Source organism: Mirounga leonina, unplaced genomic scaffold, assembly GCF_011800145.1.
Source record: "Mirounga leonina isolate KUSES-001 unplaced genomic scaffold, KU_Mleo_1.0 Mir_180, whole genome shotgun sequence".
Classification (NCBI taxonomy): domain Eukaryota; kingdom Metazoa; phylum Chordata; class Mammalia; order Carnivora; family Phocidae; genus Mirounga; species Mirounga leonina.
The window spans coordinates 13,629,459-13,653,279 of NW_023270469.1; the positions used below are offsets into that span (position 1 = coordinate 13,629,459).

A 23,821-nucleotide genomic window follows, 5' to 3' on the forward strand; every position below is an offset into this window, starting at 1 on the left:
TTACTGGAACTCAAAAACCCAGCTGTACTTCTGGCTTCAGATATGGTTTAATGTAGTTGTTCAAACAGAAGCTTTGAGGGTGATTGCTCTTCAACTCTGATTTCTTTTTTGCTGTGCTTTCTCCTCAGCCTACACAAGAATCTAAGAGTTCCTCTCAGCTTTAAGACTAAGGGGAAAAAGTAGAGTTAGTTCTTCCTATTAACTCTTGCCGAGTCCTGGGACTGTAATTGGACCATGTTGGGTAAACTACTGACATCTGAACCAACAGCTATGGCTTAGGGGAAGGAACATGCAGCTGAGCCAGGCCTGTGTCACACATCCTGCTCCTGAGTGGAAGATGAAATCCAAAGGGAAATTTAGTGTACTATTACCAGTAAAAGGGGGTGAAAAATTCTGGGAGGCCAAAATGACAAATGTCCAGGACGACAGGTTTCTCTCCGGGGTGAACATGCTCATGATGACCTAGCTTGGAAGAAGTCCTAAAGGTTTTTTCATACTTGACACACTCATAGGGTTTCTCTGCAGTATGGTTTCTTTGATGCTGAAGAAAATTTCTTTTGCTAGCGAAGACTTTACCACAGGCATCACATAAACAGGAAGATTCCTGAATATGGATCCTTAGATGCCTTTTTAATTGTTCCTGAGCACTAAAGGCTTTTCCACAATCTACACAGTCAAAGGGTTTCTCCTCACTGTGGACTCTCTGGTGCCGAGTTAGTTTTGTATGAAAATTGAAGGCCTGCCCACATATTTTACAAGAATAAGGCTTTTCCCCTGTGTGAATACGCTGATGTTGGCTAAGATGAGAAGTCCTTCCAAAGCTTTTGCCACACTCATTACATTCATAGGGTTTCTCTCCAGTGTGGATTTTCTGATGTCGAAGTAGTGGTGAATTACCAACAAAAGCTTTTCCACACTCATTACACTCATAAGGTTTCTCCCCAGTGTGGATTCTCTGATGTATGACAAACTCGGAACTACTGGTAAAACTATTTCCACACTCTCCACAGAGAAAGGGCCTGTCCCCACTGTGGATTCTCTGATGCCTGATCAGATTTGCATTATCATTAAAGGCTCTCCCACACTCTTCACATTGATAGGGCTTCTCTCCAGTGTGGATTCTCTGGTGCCGAATTAATGAAGAATTGCCATTAAAGGCTTTTCCACACTCATTACACTCAAAGGGTTTCTCCCCGGTGTGGATTCTCTGGTGTCTAACATAGTAAGAAAAATAACTGAAGCATTTCCCACACTCCTCACATCTGAAGGGTTTTCTTGCACAGTGGATTCTTGGAACCTTTCCTTTAATATTTTTCACTGTGGGGATTTCCTGGTGCTTTTCCAGTTCACAGGTTTCTAGAAAGTTGGCTCCCTGAACAACACTCTTCTGCAAACCATGTGACAATATCACATCTCTTTCTCCAGAAATTCCCTGTGTTGATGTGGACTCATTGCCAACGTTGGTCTCAGTATCTAATAAAAGAGAAAACACAAATGCCACCTGAGAATTATGCTAGAAACAAACAAAAAGCATCAAAAATTACAGGGTCTTTAGAGATTACTATTCCAACCTCCACATCGAACTGCTAGCAAGACCAGGCTACTAAAATTAAAGTGCCAAATATCACACAGAGAACAGTCAAGGAGAAACAGGGTATTGGTATACACAGCACACATCAGATTGCTTCCTAAGCTTTTCCAGACTCCGTATTTTTTGAATAACTTCTCTCTGGTACATTCTAGTATCTCTTGACCTTATCATATTCATAGGCCTACAAAATGCCAAAGGCACAGGCCCTAAGAGCAAGTGGTGACACTGGGGCTAGCAAGACTCAAGAGTCAGAAAGCACAACAGAACAGAGTCAGAATACAAATGTGATGAAGGAAAAAGGTTCTTTTAAAAAATTCATACCCAAAAATAAATAAAAAATCCATACCCTATAAATAGCGCCAAAGCCTGGAGACACTAAGCATTAAAGGCACTAGGCTGTGACAAGACAAGGGAGAGAAGAAAATCACACTCAGAGGGTCTTAAATACAGGACATCCCCCAAAGGTTGTTAACTGCAGGTCCACAGAGGACAATGAACTCCCTAAAATTGCTGGCAATTCCCGTCTTGTTATCAGACTCTCACAAAAGTCTGGATCTCAAGCACGCAGAGACTTTATTTGGAAAGGGAAGAATACAGTTTACCTAGATACACAAAGACTGCAGAGTAGTTCTCATTTCAGCCACCTGTAAAATGGCATTTGTATTCCAAGACTGTATGCCATTTTACCTCGTTAAAGTCATTCTACTTTTTAAAAAGATTTTATTTATATATTTATCAGAGAAAGAAAGCGTGCTCAAGTAGGGGGAGTGGCAGGCAGAGGGAGAAGCAGACTCCCTGCTGAGCAAGTAGCCCAATGCGGCGCTCAGTCCCAGGACCCCGGGATCATGACCTGAGCCGAAGGCAGACACTTAACTGACTCAGCCACCCAGGTGTCCCAAAGTCAATCTATTTTATATAAAATGTTGGACTAATTTTAACATTAATCTCAGGTATCTGGGACTCATCTAATCAAGTTGGTCCTTCAAGTGTGTGTTAAATGAGTAAGAGCCCTTGGAGAAAGGCAGTGGAAGAGGAGACACTGGAGACTGAAGTAAACAGGGTGCTCAGTTATAAAACCAGGACTGGGCAATCAATGACCAAAATACTCTATTTTCCTGCTGCCCCATAATCTGCCATCATCTAGATCAGGATCCCCACAGCAGTTCTTCCAAGCCATCACCTTCCTAGGTCTCTAGCCATTACCCCCACCTTCCTGCTGAAAGAACAAAGCTGCCCAGATGCAGTGCCCTCAACATCTTTCTCTTCCATTTCTACACCCACTCATTACAAGCCATCTGCTCCCTCTCAAGTCTCACACTTCCCAATCACCCCTGATGCCATCTCCTCCCTCCCCCTGCTACACTGCTCTACCAGCTGTGTCATCCCTCCTCTTCATCACCAACCTCCTTCTGCAGATTCTCAAATCCACTTGGGCTTAACCATCATCCCTTCACATCCAACTTTTTCTTTTTTTCTTTTTTCAAAGATTTTATTTATTTGACAGAGAGAGACACAGTGAGAGAGGGAACACAAGCAGGGGGAGTGGGAGAGAGAGAAGCAGGCTTCCCGCAGAGCAGGGAGCCTGGTGTGAGACTCGATCCCAGGACCCTGGGACCATGACCTGAGCCGAAGGCAGGTGCTCAACGACTGAGCCACCCAGGCGCCCCCCAACTTTTTCTTATAGTAGTGTTTTTCAAACTGCTTACCCATTAGTTGTGAAATGGACATAGTATGTAACTATCAGACAATTTTTAAAATGAAACACACTAGCCTAACCTAGAACAGAATTCACATACATTGCAATGCCAAGGTAAATTTTGTCTCTTGAAACTCCAGTCTCAAAGTACATAATGCATATACAGGGTGAAGCTCATAATAAAAGAGTTGGTACGGTTGCATTTCATTTCTAAACTTACCAAAATTAACTTATCTAAAGTGCTGCCTATAATCTCAGGAAACAAACTGAGGGTTGCTGGAGTGGTGGGGGGGTGGGAGGGATGGGGTGGCTGGTGATGGACACTGGGGAGGGTATGTGCTACGGTGAGCTCTGTGAATTGTGTAAGACTGTTGAATCACAGACCTGTACCCCTGAAACAAATAATACATTATATGTTAATAAAAAAATAAAAAATAAAGTGCTGCCTCAATTTCCTCATCTCCCATTTACTCCTTCTCTACAAAGTATCTACCCTGAAACTCCTACCCTTGGCTTCAGGTCCATGTTCCCTCTTGGGGACGCTCCTCTGTCTACTTTCTCCTCCCTATCTCAATAAAATTAAATATCCCTTAATATTTAAGATTCAGCTCTTTTTGTTCTCTGGGTGTCATTTTAATTAAAACTCTGGCAGAGTACCCTTGCATCTACTCCTATAGACCTGACATTTATCTCAGACTCTACACCTGCCTTCTCTGTGGCCTGCTCTGGCCATCCAATTATACATATAAAGGAAACTCAGACTCTGTGCTCAGATCTGAATTCACATGAATTTAAAAAGTTTCTTTTATGTCATGACTTCCCAGGGTTATCTGACTCAATTCTCCTCTTTGATGGCCAAGTTTTGATAAGATCTGGTCAATGTTAGCTCCACATGCTCTTTCCTCTTTATTGTTTGCACTGCCACTATCCCCTTTCCAATTTACTCACTCAAAAGTTAACACTTGACATGTAGTAAGGGTTTTTAACAAGATTCTATACCTTCAATTTCCTTCAGGCCAATCCACAGCAAATACTATGTTAATATTTCACAAATACAACCAAATATGGGCCTATGTCACTAGAGGCAAGGTCACGGTGGCAGGGGTCACTGCTCCTGCTCCTTGTTTGCTTTTACCTGCTCTTTCACTTCTGGTTCCCAAGCCCCAAGTTCATTAGGATAGAGCCCTCAGGTCCACCACCAACTCTGAATTCTAGATTTTCCATACAAGGCTGGGTGGGTAAGACACACCAACTACATTCATCTACACCACTGGCTGAGTAAAGGGGGTCAGGATATACTGTAGACTCTGCCAGCCCCAGATTCTAGGAAGTCTTATTTAGCCTTCGAGTCCTAAGCTTCACGCTCCCCCACTGCTTACTAGAAAAGACAAATACTTGTAGGTGCTCCAGAAATATCCATTTTAAAATATGCTCCCCAAGTGACTGTCCCTGAACATTAAACTGCTAAATTCTTCCCAACAATTTACTGGATCCTCTACTCCTTTTCTTAGGCCAGAGACTACCTTTTTTTTCACATGGGATCCATTGTCATAAGTCAAATTTGGAACATACAGCCTGCTACTGAAGAAGCTTACTTAAGCTCCTAAATGGGAATTTCTCCAACTTCTCCTTCTGCTGTGCTCCCATAGCCCAATACCTATATGCCAAGAACAGCACTTAACACATTTTTTTTTAAAGTTCTTTACATCTGTCTCCATAGCATGTATCCTCCAGAGCTTCTTAAACAAAGCTTGGCACACGGCAAGTGCTGAAAACCACCTGTGAACAAATCCATCCTGTCCTAAGGAGGACCACTGAGATAGGAAAGGCCAAAACTCAGAAAGGAGTAATGGATTCAAAAATTACATGAAATTTACTAAGGGGAACTTGTTATCTTAATAAGAGTTAAAATTAATGGAAAAGGTTTCATATTTTACTTACTAGGAGAAATCATCCATTTTATTTAAATCCTTCCCACCATGGTTCATTTTAAAATACACTGCTCTATAAAGCTCCATAGTTGCCAGTTCTAAACCTTCCTCCTTACCTTTACAGATGTCTTTGGTCCTCTCTGCAGATGGGTTATCCTGTGCCTCCAAGCCCCAAGGCAAATTCCCTCCCTCCAGAAGTGAGATCAGGGCAGGTTTGGGAACTGGGTATCCTGAAAATGGGGAGAAAATGGCACCTTTCAGCTGTGGGTCTGCTGTGTCAAAAGAAGGAAAACCCCAAGAGCCTCCATAAGAGTAAGATCCACAGAAGGCTCAGGATTGGGGAAAGCCAAGATTTGATCAAGAAACTGAGCATCTGTGATCCCTTCCTACTTAAGAGTAGGTAAGTTAGTGAGATCCTACAAGATATATGCAAACACAGGGAATGGGTCACACCCTTCCCTAGACAAGAACTTACCTCTGGCAATGGAAAGTATGTATTCTTTACTGTGTAGAGTCCCTTGAAGGATGGGATGTACTCTTACCAGGGGACAATTCCATACACTGCTACCAAACTGACTCAGTATCTCTCCCTACCCAGCAACCTTTGAAGTGGGTCATTTGGTTTCAGCCCTGGAGCCACAGAGTGGAAGATACTAGAGACAATCCCTCCCTCTCTACACTGCACACCCAGCCTATTAGGAGAGAACAAGGAAGGAAACAGGAAAGCACAGATCTGAGTCCCAGGAGGAAAGCAGCCTTACCAAGGGATGTCAAGTTCCCATAATTCTCCAGCATAACACTTCTGTACAGGGCCTTCTGTGCAGGAGAAAGACCAGCCCATTCTGTCCTGGTAAAGTAGACAGCCACATCCTTAAAGGTCACCAACTCCTAAAACAAAAGGTTCCTGCTGCCCCAGAGCCAACTTTCTGACTCAGGGACAGAGTGCAGGGCATAGGGAACAGTATGAGGGAGGGGTCCTAATAGGGATGGCTAATGAGAAAAAATGAAGAAACTGGATGTTAGAACATTAAATGACTATTTTTACAACCAAAAATCTGAAACTTCTCTAACAGAAGAGCTTCCATTAAGACATGAAATGTACTATTCTAAAACATGGTAACATTTCAAAAACCTTGGAAAATCTCCCATTAATTAAACTTCCTAAAGCAAATTCCTTGGTTTTATAAATACTTTTTTTTTTTTTTAAAGATTTTATTTATTTATTTGACAGAGAGAGACACAGCCAGAGAAGGAACACAAGCAGGGGGAGTGGGAGAGGGAGAAGCAGGCTTCCCGCAGAGCAGGGAGCCCGATGCGGGGCTTGATCCCAGGACCCTGGGATCAGGACCTGAGCCAAAGGCAGACGCTTAATGACTGAGCCACCCAGGCGCCCCTTATAAATACTTTTAATCTTTTGTTGTTACATCTACAAATGGACATTAGCTTCAATCGGTCTACACACTCACTCACAGGTAGCATGTCAGGACCTACCTAATCCCTCTTCGCTGCCTCAGTGCCCAGGTAATCCATTTGTACCCCACAAGTGCTCATTCTGCCCCAAACCTCAAGCCCACCTTAACAAGAAGAGCATCATGGTTTGCTCTAATGAGCCTGTCTCATCCAACCCCATCTGTGCTTGAAAAGCTATACTGCAAAAAAAAAAAAAAAAAAAGAAAAGCTATACTGCCTGTATTCAAGAACGTCTAGCAGAGAGCTTAGTGGAAGAGACAGCAGGCAGGAGTGGACTTGTTGGACAAGTGGAAGAGATAGCAGGCAGGAGTTGGACTTGGTTCCTCTCTAGAAGTGGTATGAAGGGAGAATGAGTCAACAACTGCTCAGCAGTCTGGAAACTGAGTGGTGAGGACTGTGATATGGTGGTACCAGTGACTCACCAATACTTACAGAAGATCAGAAGAGGGTGGAAGCTATAGGGAAGACACTGCATCAATTAAAGTCAGGAAGAGGGACCTTCCAGATGTCAGAAACCCAGGATTGGGACTTGGGATACAGTTCATGGATGCTAAGTTATTGGATAAATAAGTCCCAGGAAGAGGAAATGGTAATCAATACCTAGCAACTCCCCAGTCAAAAAGTGAGCTACAACTCAAGAAATCAATTTCCCAGTCCCACAAATGTAAGGTACCTAATGTTCACTTAACAGATGAAGTCCATCAAAATACAGAGTTCAAGTGATTAGCTCAAGTCCACAGAGGCCTGATGGGATCCCTAAATTCAGGTGTCCTGTCCTAGTGCAGATTTTCCCCGTCATAGTCTGCTGGTGCCTCACCTTAGCCAGCAGCACTGACCTTAAGGGTGATGTATTTTCCCTGATTATGAAACCCAAACTTCTTTGAGAGGACAAAGGCTAGAGGCCCCCTTTTCTTGTATTCCTTCTACTGGCCCTCTGCCCCCACCTCCCAAGAACCTTGCAACCTCACTGATCTCGATCACCCCCACCAAACACCAGATATTTCTACCACCAACCCAAGTCCCTCATTCTCAGAGATCCCTCCATGGGAGTCCCTACTGAACCTGGGGGCTCTTCAGTTCAGCAGAGATCCTTGGAGAACAGGAGACTGTACTTCTGATTCCCCGGACACTCTCTCCAGCCAATGTCTGCAGGGCTTCTGGCTGCTTAGCCCCTCACCATCAGCTTTCTCCCCAACATCCAGTCCTACTGAAGAGAATCAAGAGATGCCTTCCTGCTGCTTTGGTTCTAAGAGTCTTTCCAGAATTATCCCTCTCATGCCCCATTTCCTTCAAATTAGATCTCTGAAGGCTAACCTTAGGGAATCACAGCTCACCTGGTGCCAGGCGTTCAGGGACATGGCTGCCATCACCTGGGCTCCCTCTCAGTGGAGGGCAGGGGCTGAGGGAAGAAGCAAAGAGAACCATGAGTGAGCCTGGCCCAAAGGCTCTCCTTTAAACCAACAAACCTATGGCCAATAACAATACTGCCATCATTTACCCAATGCCCACTGGATAAGTGGCATATATTTCTTTCAACCCACACCATACAATGAAGTTTGAATTCAGAAGAAACAGATTTTGAAAGGGTAAGTAACTTGCCCTCGGGCACCAGAGCCTGTACCACCATCAAACCATGCTTCCTGTCCTGGGTAAGATGTAAGTACAGGGAGAATAGGAGTACACAAAGAGCAAAACAAGCAAAAACAAAATCAAAACCTAACAAGAGGAAACCCAGACCTTTATTTTTAAACATAAACTTTGGGGCCCCTCGGTGGCTCAGTCGGTTAAGCGTCTGACTCTTGATTTCAGCTCAGGTCATGATCTAGGGGTCATGGGAGCCAGTCCCACGTTGGGTTCCCCCCTCAGTGCGGAGTCTGCTTGTCCCTTCCCTCTGCTCCTCCCCCTGCTCGTGCTCTTACACTGTCAAATAAATAAATAAATAAATAAATAAATAAAATAACTTTTACTGAGAAACCTAAAAAGTTAAAAAAAAAATGTTCTCAGATGTAAAATACATAAAATACATATCCCTTCATTCAGGCTCCACTTTAATCCTCTTAATTTTCTTTTTCCCAAATGAGAAAACAAGGCTATGAGAATAATTTTCTTTACCAAGGTCACAGGAGGTGGATGAACTTGGATTCCAACCAGATGTGCCTGATTCCAAAGACACGTTTTCAGTTAACTACACTAGATCACTTCCAATTATAAGCCCAAAAGGACCTCTTTTATAACATTCTGAGGTTAATATGGAATAGTCACCAAGGAAATTCAGAAAAAGAATCACAGAGTAAGTCTTCCTTTTCTTAGACCTTGGGGCCGGCATCTTTTTGTTAACCACTCCATTCTAGAACCCAGTGATGACCAAAACTGATTAGCAAAGGACCCTGAAAGGCCACCTCAACTTTCCCAAATGCTGGGTTATTACTTTAATTATATCATCCCCTACACTTTGTGCTAAGCAGTCATATTCTGCCAAAAAGCCAGCATCTTCCCTAACCTCACTGCATGCTGTAATTTCCTGCTAGCCTCATCTTGTGCCACCCTCCTCCTTTGTTTAGCCACTCTGGCCTTCCTTCAGTTCCCTCTACTATACTAACTCAGGGCCTTTGTACCTGCTGTTGCCTCTGTATGAACTACTCGTCTCCAACTTTAGGACCTTTGTAACTGATACTGTCTGCCTACAATACTCTCCAGCAGCCTGACCCTTCTTCACCTAGTAATACTAGATCATCCTTCAGATCATCCTCTACAAACCAAGTCGGCTTCCCATGTTAAACACTACACTCATACTGTGTTCACTTTACTGTATACGTCTCCCAGTTTGAGATCACACATTTGCATTAATTTGTGCTTTCTACACTCAACATTTATGTATACTTCATTCATTCCAGGCCAAGTGTGAGATGCAATGGAGAGAGGAAAAACGGATGCGACCTTCTGTCACGGAGCTCTGTCTAAAGGAAAGACACACACTAATCAGAGAGTCTCATAAGTAACTTCAGGATAACAATTCTGATTAGTGCCGGGGCAATCTATCCTAGATGGGAAGACTTAGGGATAGGAACTAACTAGGTTAAAAATGCATGTTCTGGAGGCGAAAAGCCAAGAAGGCTGTAGCACAGCCGAGGAGAGCGTGCTGCAAAACGAGGTTGTAGAAGTTGCAGAAGATGAAGCCATGCAGGGACCTGTGCACACGTAAAGGGTTGGTCTTCGCCCAAAAGCAAGAGGCCGCAGCTACTGGGTTACAAGCAGGTAGGGTGAACCCATCAGGTTCGATTACTACGTGACTTTCCCATTAAACTGAAAGCTCCCTGAGGGCGGGGCCCACGCTCGGCTCCTTTACAGCCGCGTCCCGGGAACCTGGAGCAGGGGCTGCCATGCAGCTGCTAGGTAAGTAGAGGCGGGCCCGACGGGCAGGGCTCTGCAGCTGTGTCGGGCACACAGGGCGTCTCCTTTCCGTCCACAGCTCCTCGCCCCAAAGCGGCCGCCGCGGGCTGAGGCGAGCAAAGGCACCCGAGGGAGGACGGAACCGGCCCGCAGGCAGCCTCCGCCTCCCTCCACCGCTGCTTCAGGGCCGCAGGAGGGGCGAAGGGTGCGCCCCTAAGAGAGACGACCCGGCCACAAAGCGCACCACTCACCTCAGAAAGGCGCCATGTGCGGCGTGACCGGAAGCGCGTCACCGCGCAGGCCGCGTAGCCCCAGCCGCACGTGCTTCCTCTCTAGGACGCCAGAGCGCGCCGCTCGGTGGTCCCCTGGCTTTGAGCCCCAGGGGGGCGGGCGAGGCTTCTTAACCTGCGGTCCTCGCAGACCTTGAATGGCAGGGAAAGTTGACTGTTTTCGCTGATCTCTAACCGAAATTTAGCATTTCCTTCAATTATGTGTTGGCAACAAACCGCAGTACTATCAGCAGTACCTGTGACTTTGTCACCAATTGAAATCACAGATATTTTCATACCACATCACAGCTGATGCAGGTATCTCAAAATACAAGCTATTCTCATCCCTTATTTGAAGTGATCATCGTTGTTATGAGGGCTCACCTTTAGATCACGTCATTTCATTTCACCACAGTGATAAAGACACGTATATTAATGTATCACAGATTTATTTTTTTAAGCCATTTAACTGATTTTAATATAAATAGTTTCAGAGCGGTCCACAGATGTCATCACAATGCCAAAGAGGTCGTTAGGCAAAAAAAAAAAAAAAAAAAAAAAAAAAGTCCTCCTTAGGGGTAAAGATCCAGTCACAGTAAGAAAGACCAGGATTGCGAAGGGATATTACTTTAGAACTATTTAGGAAGTGAAAACAGTGGAGATTTTTAAAAAGTTTGAATAATAGATATGAGGAGAGGGAGCAATCTATTCTAGCCATAAAGTTTGGGTGACCTGATAGATGAAGGGGTCATTAACCAAGATTCAATTACTTCAGGAACTCAGGAAAAGAAGTTGGTTTCAGGCAGGAAGATTACAGAATTTGGTTTTAGAAATACTGAATACACACACACACACTTGCTTTATTAAAATGTAATTCATATCCCATACAATGCATCCATCTATAGTACAGAACTTAGTAGTTTTTGGTACATTCAAAGAATTGCACAACCATCACCACAATTTTAGAACATTTTCATCCCCAAAAAGAAACCTCGTAACTATCAGCACTAGCACTCACTTTCCATCTTCCCTGTGATAGGCAGAATAATGTTCCTCTCAAAGATGTCTGGAACTTGTATGTTGGCTTACATAATAAAGAAACATTAAGTCTGCAGATGGAATTAAGTTGCTTATCGGTTGATTTGAAAATAAGATTATCTTGGATTATCTAGATGGGCCCAATGTAATCATAAGACTCCTTAAAAGTGGAAGAGGTCATTGGAAGAGAGAACCACAGAGGTGACAGTTTGAGAGAAACTTGTCCCAACATCACTGGCTTTGAAGCTGGAGGGAAAGAGCCACGAATCAAGAAAAGTGGCCTCTAGAAACTGGAAAAGGCAAGAAAATAAAGTCTTTCCTTAGCCAACACTTTGAATTTAGCCCAGTGAAACCCATTTTGGACTTCTGACTTCTAGAACTATAAGATAAATTAATAAATAAATAGAATAAATGTGGGTTGTTTCAAGTCACTGTTCACTGGTAATTTGTTACAGCAGGAACAGAAAATTAATACAACCCAATGTAAAGCTTTCCTCCATTCCCAGACAACTCCTGATTTACTTTCTGACTCTACAGACTTGCCTATTCTCAGTATTTACATCATATAATGTCCATTAAATCTGGACATGAAACAAAGTCTTTATTGTTGGTAATTTTATTAGTCTTCAGAATAATGGAAACCTATGTGTTTGTTCAGTGGCAAGACTTGGGAAGAGCTTGATTTTTTTGCTTGGGGGAGGGGGTTGCTATACTTTTAATCTACACAAACTCTCAACAACAAAAAAAAGACTACCCCAATGAGAAGAAATGTCTCAATTATCTCTGGTAAATGACCACTCCACGCAGAGAAGCAGTGTGATTTGAGTTGTATTTTGAAGTGCTTTAGACAAACTACATACTGCGCCATCTTTCAACCCTGGCCATGAGCATTAGCAGATGCCTCCTACCAAGGCTTGAACTTAGGTGCCCTGTTTCTCCATGATATTTTATTGATTTTTATGCAAGTCTTTTTTTAATTCAAATCATTTAGTAAATATAGCAAGATTACTGTCACAGGTGAATGGCAGGTGAACAATTACTGTCACAGGTGACTTACAGGTGAGAATTAGAACTTAAATCACAAAATATTTAGGTATAAATCTAACAAAATATGTCCAATGCATGCTGAAAACTACAAAATAATGACAAATGAAAGAATACCTAATAAACAGAGAGATACAGTGTTCATTGACTGAAAAACAAATTTGTTAAGATGTCACATCTCCCCAATTGATCTATACATTCAAAGCAATCCAATCAAAATCCCAGCAAGACCTTTTGTAGAAGTCAACAAGATGATTCAACTGTATGTCAACAATACAATAAAGCTTAAAAAAAAAAAAAAAAAAAGGCAGTGGAGACAGGAGGGCAATACTGTGTAATGGTTTGCACATGGGCTCCGAAGTCAGACCACTCGGGTCTGAGTCTCTGCTCTTCCACTTATTAGGTGTATCTTTGGGCAACCTATTTAACCTGTTTTTCAATTTCCTAGGTGAAACAAGGTAACAGTATCTACTTCAAAGGCTGCTGGGAGGATCCAGTTAACGGGGATTACCTAACATAGGAAAGCACACACAATGTTACTGGCTATTAGTGTTTATTAAAGAACAGCTATAACAAATAAAAGGCTAATATTCTTTGGAGAGGCAACAACTGAAACAAACAAACCTTGACTCAAGTGACTTCAACCATTTCTTTGCCTGAATCACTTTTGGTGCGTCTGCACAATTTTAAGTCCATTACTAAAAGATGACCTCCCAGTGTCCTCCCCACTGGGCGGATTGCTGTCAAATAAGGAGATGATAAAGCTGTCTTCTCAGGGCAAGATTTCAGGCAGCAGGTTAAGTCTGGAATTGAGAACTGTCACGACAAGTAGATGACAATACAGGGAGGCATGGGACATAACAAGGCACAAACTAACATGCATGCAAAGAAGAGGATTTGCTCCTTATTTTTACAAAAATATACCTTTAGGGTCTCTCTAGATCAGTGGAGACAATTTTTATTTTCATGACTGGGGTCAGGCAGAGTGTTACAAATAGTATGTAGTGGTAGATGTTAGTGGGTAAGCTAAACATCCTACAATGCACAGGACAGCACCAACAAAAAATTATCAGGTCCCAAATATTGATAGTGTCAAGTTTGAGAAACCCTGCTTTAGATGGATAACAAAGGCCATTTCCTCAGTTATTAGAGTCCCCTAACCAAATCAAAGGTCATGGCAGCCATGCTATTCTAGGCATTATAAGGACAAATGTCAAGCCTTTGCATGCAAATATATGAGTAATAAAAAATCTTCATATAGATTTTGTCAACCAACAAATTTAGGAATGCCAAGGAACATATATTGAAAATACATATTTTTTAAATAAGATAGTCTGGGTAAAAGGCAGGGCTAATGATTTGTAAATGTCAGTAAGAAATTATAAATTACCAACATTGGTTCAAGAATAGACAGTGTAATTGGATCAATATCATAGAAGGAACTGATAAAGTAATCAAAGATCTCTTGTCCTCTACACTACCCCCAACAAAAGCGACTGGCCCAGCCAGCATTATTAGGTGGACTTTTTTCCAAATTTCTGAGGAACAGATAATTGCTAGGCTTTTGAAACTTCTCTAAAGTACAGAAAAAGAACAGCCTCCTAGCTATTTCTAGCAATCTCATATAACTCAGTTCCCAAATCTTGACAAAGATGGAAAAAAATTATAGGACAATCACACATATGAATGTAGATGACAATATCCTAAAATATTAACAAATACTATCCAGCAAGATATAAAGAAATGTGTACTACCAAATCCAACTAAGATTATGAGAATATAAATATGACTAAATATTAGGAAAAGAATAGTATAATTAACTATAGATAGGTCAAAAAGGAAGCATTCTGTAAGATCTAAAATAAGATGAAAAATTCAGCATCAACTCCTGTCAGAAACTGAGTAGGAAGTAAACAAGGCTTTCCATTTAATACATGCATCTTCCCTACAGAATATTCACTGATAGAAATTTAGTTTTATAGTTAACTTGAAGGGACACCTGGCTGGCTCAGTCGGTAGAACATGTGACTCTTGATCTCAGGTCATGAGTTTGAGTCCTACGTTGGGCATGGAGCCTACTTAAGAACAAAACAAAGAAAAGCACCTATAGTAACTTGAAATTTTCATTACAGTGCTTAAATTGCTTTAACTTCCATCCATTTGGGATACCTGGCTTAACTGAGGGTTAATGGCTTTCCCACATTCAAACTACTTGAGTGTTTGCCTCTGTGCAAACCATCAGAATCACAGCTACAGTGTTTCCAACATATCACACATATGAAAAGTTTCTTTATACCATGGACTCAGTGATGCCAAATCAAGTTTATGTTAACTCTGAAGGCTTTGAAACATGTGAGACACTGAAATGGCTCAGTATCACCAAGGAAAGAAAACCCAACTCAAAACTACTTAAGCAAAAAATTGAAATTTATTGGGGCGCCTGGGTGGCTCAGTCGGTTAAGCGGCTGCCTTCAGCTCAGGTCATGATCCCAGGGTCCTGGGATCGAGCCTCGCGTTGGGCTCTCTGTTCAGCGGGGAGCCTGCTTGTCCCTCTCTCTCTGCCCCTGCTTGTGTTCCTGCTCTCGCTGTCTCTCTCTCTGTCGAATAAATAAATAAAATCTTAAAAAAAAAAAAAAATTGAAATTTATTGATTCATGTCACTGAAAAACCCAGACGTAGATTTGGTTCTCTTCATTTCTCTCTTACCTGCAGGGCTGGCCTCTTCTCACCCTTCATGATGGCTCAAGGCTAACATCCGAGTCCAGCAGAATAAGTCCAACAAAACCAGGGTAGGTTTTGCCCCTGACTGGATGAACCTGGTCACCTGCACCCATCACTGTGGCTGGGTGAAGGAACAGTATTGACGGGCTAGACTAGGCCACAAGTTCCACCCTTGCACCTATCTACCACATCAACTGGTGAGTGAGGGCTAAGTGGCCTTCCAAAAAAGCAGGGCAGGAACTACCATGAAAAGGGGGTAAAAAATGTTGGGAAGCCAAAGGAACTGAGGTCCAGGACAGGCCTCTCTCTAGGGTGAGCACACCATGATGATGTAGCTGGGAGGAAGTCCTAAAGGTTTTCCCACACTTGAGACACTCATATGGTTTCTTTCCGCTGTGGATTCTCTGATGCCGACTTAATGTTGACTTAACACCGAAAGCTTTTCCACACTCATTACACTCATATGGTTTCTCCCCAGTGTGGATTCTCTGGTGTATAACCAACTCAGAACTACTGGGGAAGCCATTTCCATACTCCGTGCAGAGATAGGGCCTGTCCCCACTGTGGATTCTCTGATGCCTGATCAGATTTGCACTATTATTAAAGGCTCACCCACATTCCTCACACTGGTAGGGTTTCTCTCCAGTGTGGATTCTCTAGTGCCGAATTAATGAAGAATTGCCATTAAAGGATTTCCCACACTCCTCACATGGGTAGGGTTTCTCCCCGGTGTGGATTCTCTAGTGTCTAACATAGTAAGAAAAAAAGCTGAAGCATCTCCCACATTCCTCACATCTGAAGGGTTTCCTTGCACAGAGGATTCTCTCATCCTTTCTTTTAATATTTTTCACTGTGGGGATTTCCTGGTGTTTCTCCAGTTCACATGTTTCTGGAAAGTCACTTTCCTGAGAAACACTCTGTGGCAGCCCATGTGATATCATCACATCTCTTTCTTCAGAAATTCCCTGAGTTGATGTGGACTCACTGTCAATGTTGGTCTCAGCATCTGGCATGAGAAATGGAAGACACATGCCACCTGAGAATTATACTGGAAACAATAGAGCACTAAAGTATAGAGCCTCCGGAGATTACTATTCCAAACTCCATGTAGCCTGCCAGAAATATAAACCTATTAAACCGGAAGAGCCAAATATAACAGAGGCAGAAAATAGTAGCTGTGGAATAGGAAATGAGATTTTGAATCCAGGTCACTACACTTCCCAACAAAAAAGACTGCTTCTTATGCTTCTCCAGACCTGTATGTCCCCAATAACTTGTGACTTCATAGTACTTAAATGCTTGAAAATGCTCTGGAGGAAACAGCACAGAATCTGGAGCAAGAGGCAACACCTGGTGGGCTACAAGAGTTGAGCACATGCCATCTGTTAGAAATGGCTGAGTATGTGCTGTTGTGGGACTCAAAACGTGTCTGCTCAACCTCTTAGGAAGAGGAGAACACAGTTTTCTTTAAGGCCCAGGAGACTGCACAGTGCTCGTCTTTGCATACTGAGGAACAGGAAAGCCTCAGATGAGAAAAAGATAACAGGAACAGGCTGTCTAGTGGCATTTGTATTTCCAAAGATTGGAGGACATTGTCATTAAGTTTTTTGAAATTCAACCCATTTTTTTCTAAAACCGAGTTAAATTTCATATTCAAGTGTTGATCTTTATCAATTTGTACTCTTCTTAATTAAACATTTGTGGTTAAAAGCAGATATTAGCATTTTTATGCCATGTGCAAAATAACATTATATGCAGAATGCCTGTTTATCCTCTGGGTTTGGTTTTTTTTTTTTTTTTTTTACAAATTAGCTGCCCTTGATCTTAAACCACTAGAACATAAGCTCCACAAAAGCAAAGGCTTTGTTTTCTTTTTTGCTGTATCCTAGGTGTCTTGAACAATTCCTGACACACAGTAGATACTAAATAAATGTGATAAAATAAATGACTGAATAATTATTTGTTGTCTGTATAAATAGGCATACAGGGGTGCCTGGGTGGCTCAGTCAGTTAAGCATCCCACTCTTGATTTCAGCTCAGATCATGATCTCAGGGTCATGAGATGGAGCCCCGAGTCAGGCTCCACACTGGGCGTGGAGCCTGCTTAAGATCCTCTCTCTCTCCCTCTCCCTCTTGGTCCTCTGCGCTCCCCCACCCCACTCACCCCCTCTCAGAAAAAAAAAAAAAAGGCATACAACTTATGTACTACAATAATAAAATTATTATGACCTGAAAGTTAACTGGATCCATGTTATAACATAATGGCTGATAAGTTCTGTTTTAATAGGGAGTGGGGGTGATCTACCCAGTTCTCTGCACATGCCTATGTGCATGTGAATTTGGAGGAGCGGGCTTCTGCAGAAGGGAAACAGGAGCAAGGAGATAGCTGAAACTGTGAACAAACAGGGAAATAACAATCTGAAAAACAGTGACCAGAACAATGTGGAACCTGGAAGTCAATTCTCATGTATCTTTTCCCTTGCTGTTTGGCAGAAAGCAAGTGTCACACAATCCAGATTAGAATAATAGATGACAGAGAAACCCCCTCTTTCCCTGATACCCTAGAACCCTATCATTTGAACTTATCAGCCTCCCCAGAGTACTTTCAAGCAATCACCACTTTCCCTAAACCTCCAACTGGCCCCTCACTTAACCCTCCCGTCAGTATCACCTCTTCCTCGCTGGGAAAACCAAGACTGCCTCAAAGGTGCTCCTCAACCTCCTCACTATCCACCCCCACAGGGTGGCACCCATCTCCCACATTCCCTTCAGGGCTCCCCCTCTCTCACCTGGATCCCAGCTCTGCCCACTCCTCTAACGGAGCTCATCAGGTACATCCTCTCCCTGCCCCCCTTTCACCTTTTCTGACTTTAGCTACTCAGGTCCACCTGAGGGTAATTACCTTTCCTAGACTAGCTCTTTTTTTTTTTCCAACTGTTTGAGAACCACTAGTAGATCATGAAATAAATGTGGCAGGTTGCAAGAAGAAACTTTTTAAGAAGTGAAAGACATCAGACTAGATTTGAATAGAGAATTAATAGAGAATACCAGGTGTCAGAGCAAACAGGAAAGGTAAGCTCTAAATCTGAAACTCTGGCTTCAGTTATTTGTAAAAGGATATATACTAGGTTGTGACTTAAGTTGTATTTCTTACTGTAGGTTACAGTAAAAAAATGTCTGCAGAACACTGCCTTAAAGCTACTGTTTACAGTCTTCCTTTCATTCCTAAACCTCACAAAAGAAGGTAAGTGTTTCCCTAACATGTTCATATCCCACTTACCTCACGGGCTTCTACTCCATTGCCCACCAGCTTTCTTGGAAATCTTCCCACCCTTAGCTTCAATCTCACTCTTTTCTCTACTTCCTCCTCCCTCTCTCTTCAACCCTAAAAAATCTTTAAGATCCTCTTCCCCATCTCCTTCTCTATTTAGGGACATTTCAGCTACATGGAGTCCTTTATATAGAGCAAGGTATCTCAATCTCAGCACTACTGACATTCACAGCCAGATAATTCTGTTGTGCGGGGTTGTCCTGTGCAGTGGAGGATATTTAGCACCATTCTTGATACAGTATCAGCCCCTTCCCCAGTCTGCACAAACAAAAATGTCTCCAGACATTACCAAATGTCCCCTGGGGACAAAGGTGGCTGGCCCCTGGTGAGAACCACTAATATGGAGGACTCCCACATATACAGGGTGATCATAAAGTCTGGAAGTAGATGTATTTTTTAATAGATTGAAGATGTCTTTGACACCATTATGTAGGCCTGCCTAGGTTTCCAGACTTTGGCACCCTGTATAATCCCAGCCTTGACCTTGTCCCAACATCAGAGTTGCATTCTCAAGAGACTGCTATGCCCAGGGAGCTGTATGTTTCAGAGAAACTCAAACTTCATGGGTTAAGTCTACTGTCCTTGTCACCATAAAAGCTATTTTTATATCAAGACTCTTTTATGTTTACCGCTAAGCTTTATCATTGCTACCTGACACCTCTACGATCCTGTCTATCCCTGCATCACCCTGTCCCTACCCTTGTGCAGGCCTCCGAAGTTATTAACAGCAATACAGCAACAATGTAACAAGGTTTTATGCCTTACTTTCCCTCACAGGCCAATCAAATTACATACATGTCCAGTTGACAGTTCTGAAACATAGTAATCACGGGCTCACGCCATACGGCACTGGTGGCAAGGTCACTGTGGCAGGGGTCCCCGCTCCTGCTCCACGTTCTTTTGCCAGCTCCCTCATCTCCTATTCCCACGCAGTAAGTTCCCTAGGACAGAAGTCTTCGGGTCTGCCTTAACCTCTGTGTCCTAGGCTTTCTATACACACCAATGATGCGTATGTATGGTTGGCTAAGTAAGAGGGCTTAAGGATATGCTCTGTAGTAGAGCAGGGCTGTTCAAAAGAAATACAATGTGAGCCATAAACACAAGCTACATATGTAATTTTGTTTTTATGGGAGCCACATTAAAAAAGTAAAAAGAAAAATGGTAAAATTAGTTTTAATAATATATTCTATTTAACCCAGTAAATCTAAAATATTATCATTTCAACATGAAGTCAACATAAAAATCATAAATGAGATCATTTACACTATTTTTTTTTACTAAGTCTTCAAAATCTGGTATTTTATACTTATAGGACATTTCAATTTGAATTAGCCCCCCTTCAACTTCAAGAGTTTAATAAGCACACACAGCTAGTGGCCACCATGTTAACGGCACAGAAGTAGACAAAAGGAAGTCCTGCTTAGGCTTTCAGTCCTAAGCCTAGGTTCCTGAACACTTCCTTAAAAAGATAAAACAGTGCATGCTCACAGGTGGGCCCCAGAAATGTCCATTTTAAAATACACTCCCCAGGTAATTCTCCTGCACATCAAACCATGAAGCTCTTCACAATTATATGGTGACATACATGATCAAGGTGTAGTGATACCTCATTGTAGTTTTAAATTGCATTTCCCTAATGGCTAATGATGTCAAGCATCTTTTCATTTGTGTGTTCCCTTTGGTGAAATGGCTGTTCATACCTTTCACACATTTCCTAACTGGGTTGTTTTGTTTTTGTTGCTGAGTTTTGAGTTGTTTGTATATTCCAGATACTAGTCCTTTTCCAGATATTATATTATGCCAGGAATTATACTGGATCTTTTATTATTCCTTTCCTCCAGCCAGATTATCTTCCCCCCACCCCATCTGCAATGTTCTTATCTGCTGAATGCAGAACATGTGGCCTGCCACTGAAGGAGTGTCACCTGATATTATTCTAAGTGGGAATTCCTCTAACTCCTCCTGCTGGGTCCCACAGCCTGCTGCGTATATACCAACAGTATACCAACAGCACTTAACACATTCTCTCTTTTTTAGCTCTCTAACCCTGTCTCCATAATTAGTATCCTCCAGAGCCTCTCAAACAAAGAAACGCCATTTTAGCACACAGCAAGTGCTCAAAAACTGGCAAACCATGCATCTAACAAAGGACTATCGTTGATGGTTCTAAACCTGCCTCACCCACCTTTAGAGACATCCCTGGTATTCCCTGCAGGTAGATCGTCCTGTGGCTCCAGGCCCCAAGGCAAATCCCCTCCTTCCAGAAGTGAGGTCAGGGCAAGTCTGCAAACTGGGTATCCTGAAAAGGAGGCAGAAAATGGCAATGGACGGGAGTCTCATGTTAGTGTTTTTGAGGCACCACATAACCCCGTGTCTGCAGTCAGAGAAGGAAACCCCAAAGCGGCTCAGTAAGGATAAGGCCCATAGAAGTGGGCTGGAAAGTGGGAAAGCCCAAAGAGATTTTTGATCAAGAGGAAACTGAGCATTTGTGACCTCTTCGTAAAAAATCACAGTTTGTCAGTGAAATGCTGTGAGACACGTGCAAGCACAGAAAAGCAATGAGGGAAGTCTTTCTTAGACCACCGGGACAGTTGAAGGTACTACCTTCAACAGAAGATACTTCTTTCCCATAGTGCCTTGCACAGAACTCCTATGGTGGGAGGTGTTCTCACCAGAGAATGGCCAAACCCACATTAGACCCAAACTAACCTCAGACTTCTCCCTCCATCCCTGCCTGATATCTTCTGGGCCTGAGGGTTTAGGAGTTTTTGCCCCTGTAAATACGTAAAAGGTTAGGACATTCACGCCACAATCTACCCTACCCTTGTCCTATGAATCTGAGTCCCAAAGGCAAAATGGCCTTACCCAGGGAAGTCAAGTTCCCATAATTTGTCAGCATCACCTCCCTGTACAGGGCTCTCTGTGCAGGAGAAAGCCCAGACCATTATGTCTGGGTGAAGTAGACAGCCACGTCCTCGAAGGTCACCACCTCCTAAAACAACAGGTTCCTGCCGCCCCAGAGCCAGAGTGTGGAGCACAGGGGACAGTGTGAGGTTCTGAGGGACAGTCCCATGATGGCTGGGAAATGAAGAGTAAAAGGACAAGGCCCTGCGTGCTAATGAATGACCACACCTACAACAAGCAACTCTGAGACCCCTTCACTGTCAGAGCAGCTTCTAATTACACATGAGACTTACTATTACAAGAGGCAATGTCACATTATAGAAAACTGGAACCAAGAAAATCTTTCACAAATTCACCTCCCTGAAGTAAACCCTCTTCATTTTTGTACATGCCCTTCTGGTCTTTCAGACACTCTATGAACAGATGACTGGCCTCCGACTGTACTTCTCATGGGTGACATGCCAGGGATGTCCCTGCTGCCTGTCCCCACTTTACTGATCAGAGTCCAGCCTATCCATCCTGCTCCCTGCACTTACACTGAGCCCTGTTCTATGTCCACATCTGCCTGCCCTACCCCAATCCTCACAGCTACCTACTGTGAACAGTCATGGTTTGTCCAAACAGGCCCCATTCCCTGCAGCCCTCACCTGACACAGACCCTGTTGTGCCACCCACCCCTCCACCCTCAACAAAAGGGGGTTATGCTGCCTCTGCTTAAGCCCGGCCAGCAGAAAGAACTCTGGAGATGGAAGAGCCTCCTTAACTCCAGGCAGTCTTCCTACGACAAAGTGTTTCTTGATTCTAACGCTGCTCGGTGGCTCTCTGGCTGTCTCTCTTTATACCTCTCAGATAAACTACCCTCTGCCAACCAAACCGCCTGCCAGCCCAAACTCTTCCTTCCCAGACAGCACAATGATGTGGTCCTTCTTGTCTTTTTGGTGTCCTCCGCGTGTGGACATGATCCTCACTCCAAGGTCTCATGTGGTCCTGGAATCAGTCACATGCCTGCCTCAGATGCCCAGTGACCCACACGCCAGTTATGTTTCTGATATGTCCAATTCTGAACCTGTCACCCTCCCTTAAATGGCTGCTTCTAATCCTGCTCAATATAAGAAGAAACAAATGGTAAGTGCTCACATCTGATGCTGGTCATTATTTTGATTCCCTGTCTCAGCCAGTAGCACCACTTTTAGCCTGGTCTCCTTGGATGGGAACCTAAGAATCATTCTCAACTATCCCCTAGTCACTGCTTAGCTCTGGCAAGCAATCAGTAATCAAATCCTGCCAATTCTATCTCCTAAATATTTCTTGGATCTGACTCCTATGCAACATCATTAGTCACCATATAACTCAAGTACTCAGCAACTGTCCTTTGGACCATGGCAATGGTCCCTAATTCCAGGTTTATCCTCCAAGTCCACTTCTGTCCAGCACATAGAAAGATCTTTATAAAATGCCAATCTGGGGGCGCCTGGGTGGCTCAGTTGGTTGAGCGACTGCCTTCGGCTCAGGTCATGATCCTGGAGTCTCGGGATCGAGTCCCGCATCGGACTCCCTGCTCAGTGGGGAGTCTGCTTCTCCCTCTGATCCTGCCCCTCTCGTGTTCTCTGTCTCCCATTCTCTCTCTCAGATAAATAAATAAAAAAAAATCTTTAAAAAAAAAAATTCAAAAATGCCAATCTGACCTCAACTCTGTGAGCTAATGCACTTAGATGGATCACCATACCACAACAAACTCCAAATTCAAGAACCTAAGCCTGAGTCTTAAAAGCAAAAATGTTAGATGACAGGATGGTCCAAGACTGGAGACAAAGGAAATTGCTGAGAGGCTTTGCTGACAATATCCAGGAAAGGGACGATAAAATCAGGAAAGCCAGGGGCGTCTGGGTGGCTTAGTCAGTTAAGCATCTGACTTCAGCTCAGGTCATGTCTCAGGGTCCTGGGTTCGAGCCCTGCATCGGGCTCCCTGCTCAGCAGGCCATCTGTTTGTCTCTCTCCCTCTCCTTCTGCCCCTCCCCCCACTCGTGCTTTCTCTCTCTGTCTCTCTCTCTCTCAAATAAATAAATAAAATCTTAAAAAGAAAATCAGGAAAGCCATACAAAGAAGGGACAAATGGGTGCTGAGACAGGAATAACAGAGCTTGGATTGAATGAACAAGGTGACAAAGGAGAGTGAAGAATCAGTAATGACTAAAAATCTAAAAACAGTGACCAGGGATGGTGGCATGGGGATACTAACAATTGGCAGGAAGTGCAGAAGGAGTGGGAGGTGTGAGGGGTACAATGAACTGTGTCTCTCTGATGTGTCGAGATTAGGCTTCCAGGCAAGGCCATACTAATGGAAAGGAACCCAGACAATGGATGATCTGGGACTGGTACTTGGGATAAGATCATGGATGACAAGATGTGACATAGAGAAGCCTGAAGACAGTCCATC

The 23,821-nt window shown here is 43.3% G+C and overlaps 1 protein-coding gene and 1 pseudogene across 6 annotated transcripts; both read right to left on the reverse strand.

Annotated features, from left to right (window-relative positions):
- Nucleotides 1-20,753, reverse strand: ZNF19 (zinc finger protein 19). 6 transcript variants are annotated; one of them, XM_035024833.1, is made up of 6 exons: nt 20,667-20,753; nt 10,330-13,232; nt 8,023-8,087; nt 5,980-6,106; nt 5,335-5,448; nt 1-1,473 (listed from the first exon to the last, which is right to left on the reverse strand). In XM_035024833.1, exons 3-6 carry the CDS (start codon nt 8,053-8,055, stop codon nt 368-370), a joined length of 1,380 nt encoding a protein of 459 aa, XP_034880724.1. In that variant the 5' UTR covers nt 8,056-8,087; nt 10,330-13,232; nt 20,667-20,753; the 3' UTR covers nt 1-367. The 6 variants fall into 6 exon arrangements, with proteins under 6 accessions (XP_034880724.1, XP_034880725.1, XP_034880728.1 ...); XM_035024834.1 differs by having other exon boundaries at nt 10,330-10,500; nt 20,667-20,745; XM_035024837.1 differs by lacking the exons at nt 10,330-13,232; nt 20,667-20,753 and adding exons at nt 7,751-7,892; nt 8,426-8,450 and having other exon boundaries at nt 5,980-6,065.
- The window catches only part of LOC118023416, a 14,024-nt pseudogene continuing 5,283 nt past the window's right edge, over nt 15,081-23,821 (reverse strand).

Coding starts and splice junctions, on each gene's coding strand:
- ZNF19 (XM_035024833.1), bottom strand. CDS start 8,055: ATGGCAGCCATGTCCCTGAACGCCTGGCACCAG. Junction 5,449..5,979: donor TGGGAACTTGACATCCCTTG/GTAAGGCTGCTT, acceptor CCCCATTTTCAG/GATACCCAGTTCCCAAACCT. Junction 1,474..5,334: donor GACCAAAGACATCTGTAAAG/GTAAGGAGGAAG, acceptor CTCTTTTATTAG/ATACTGAGACCAACGTTGGC.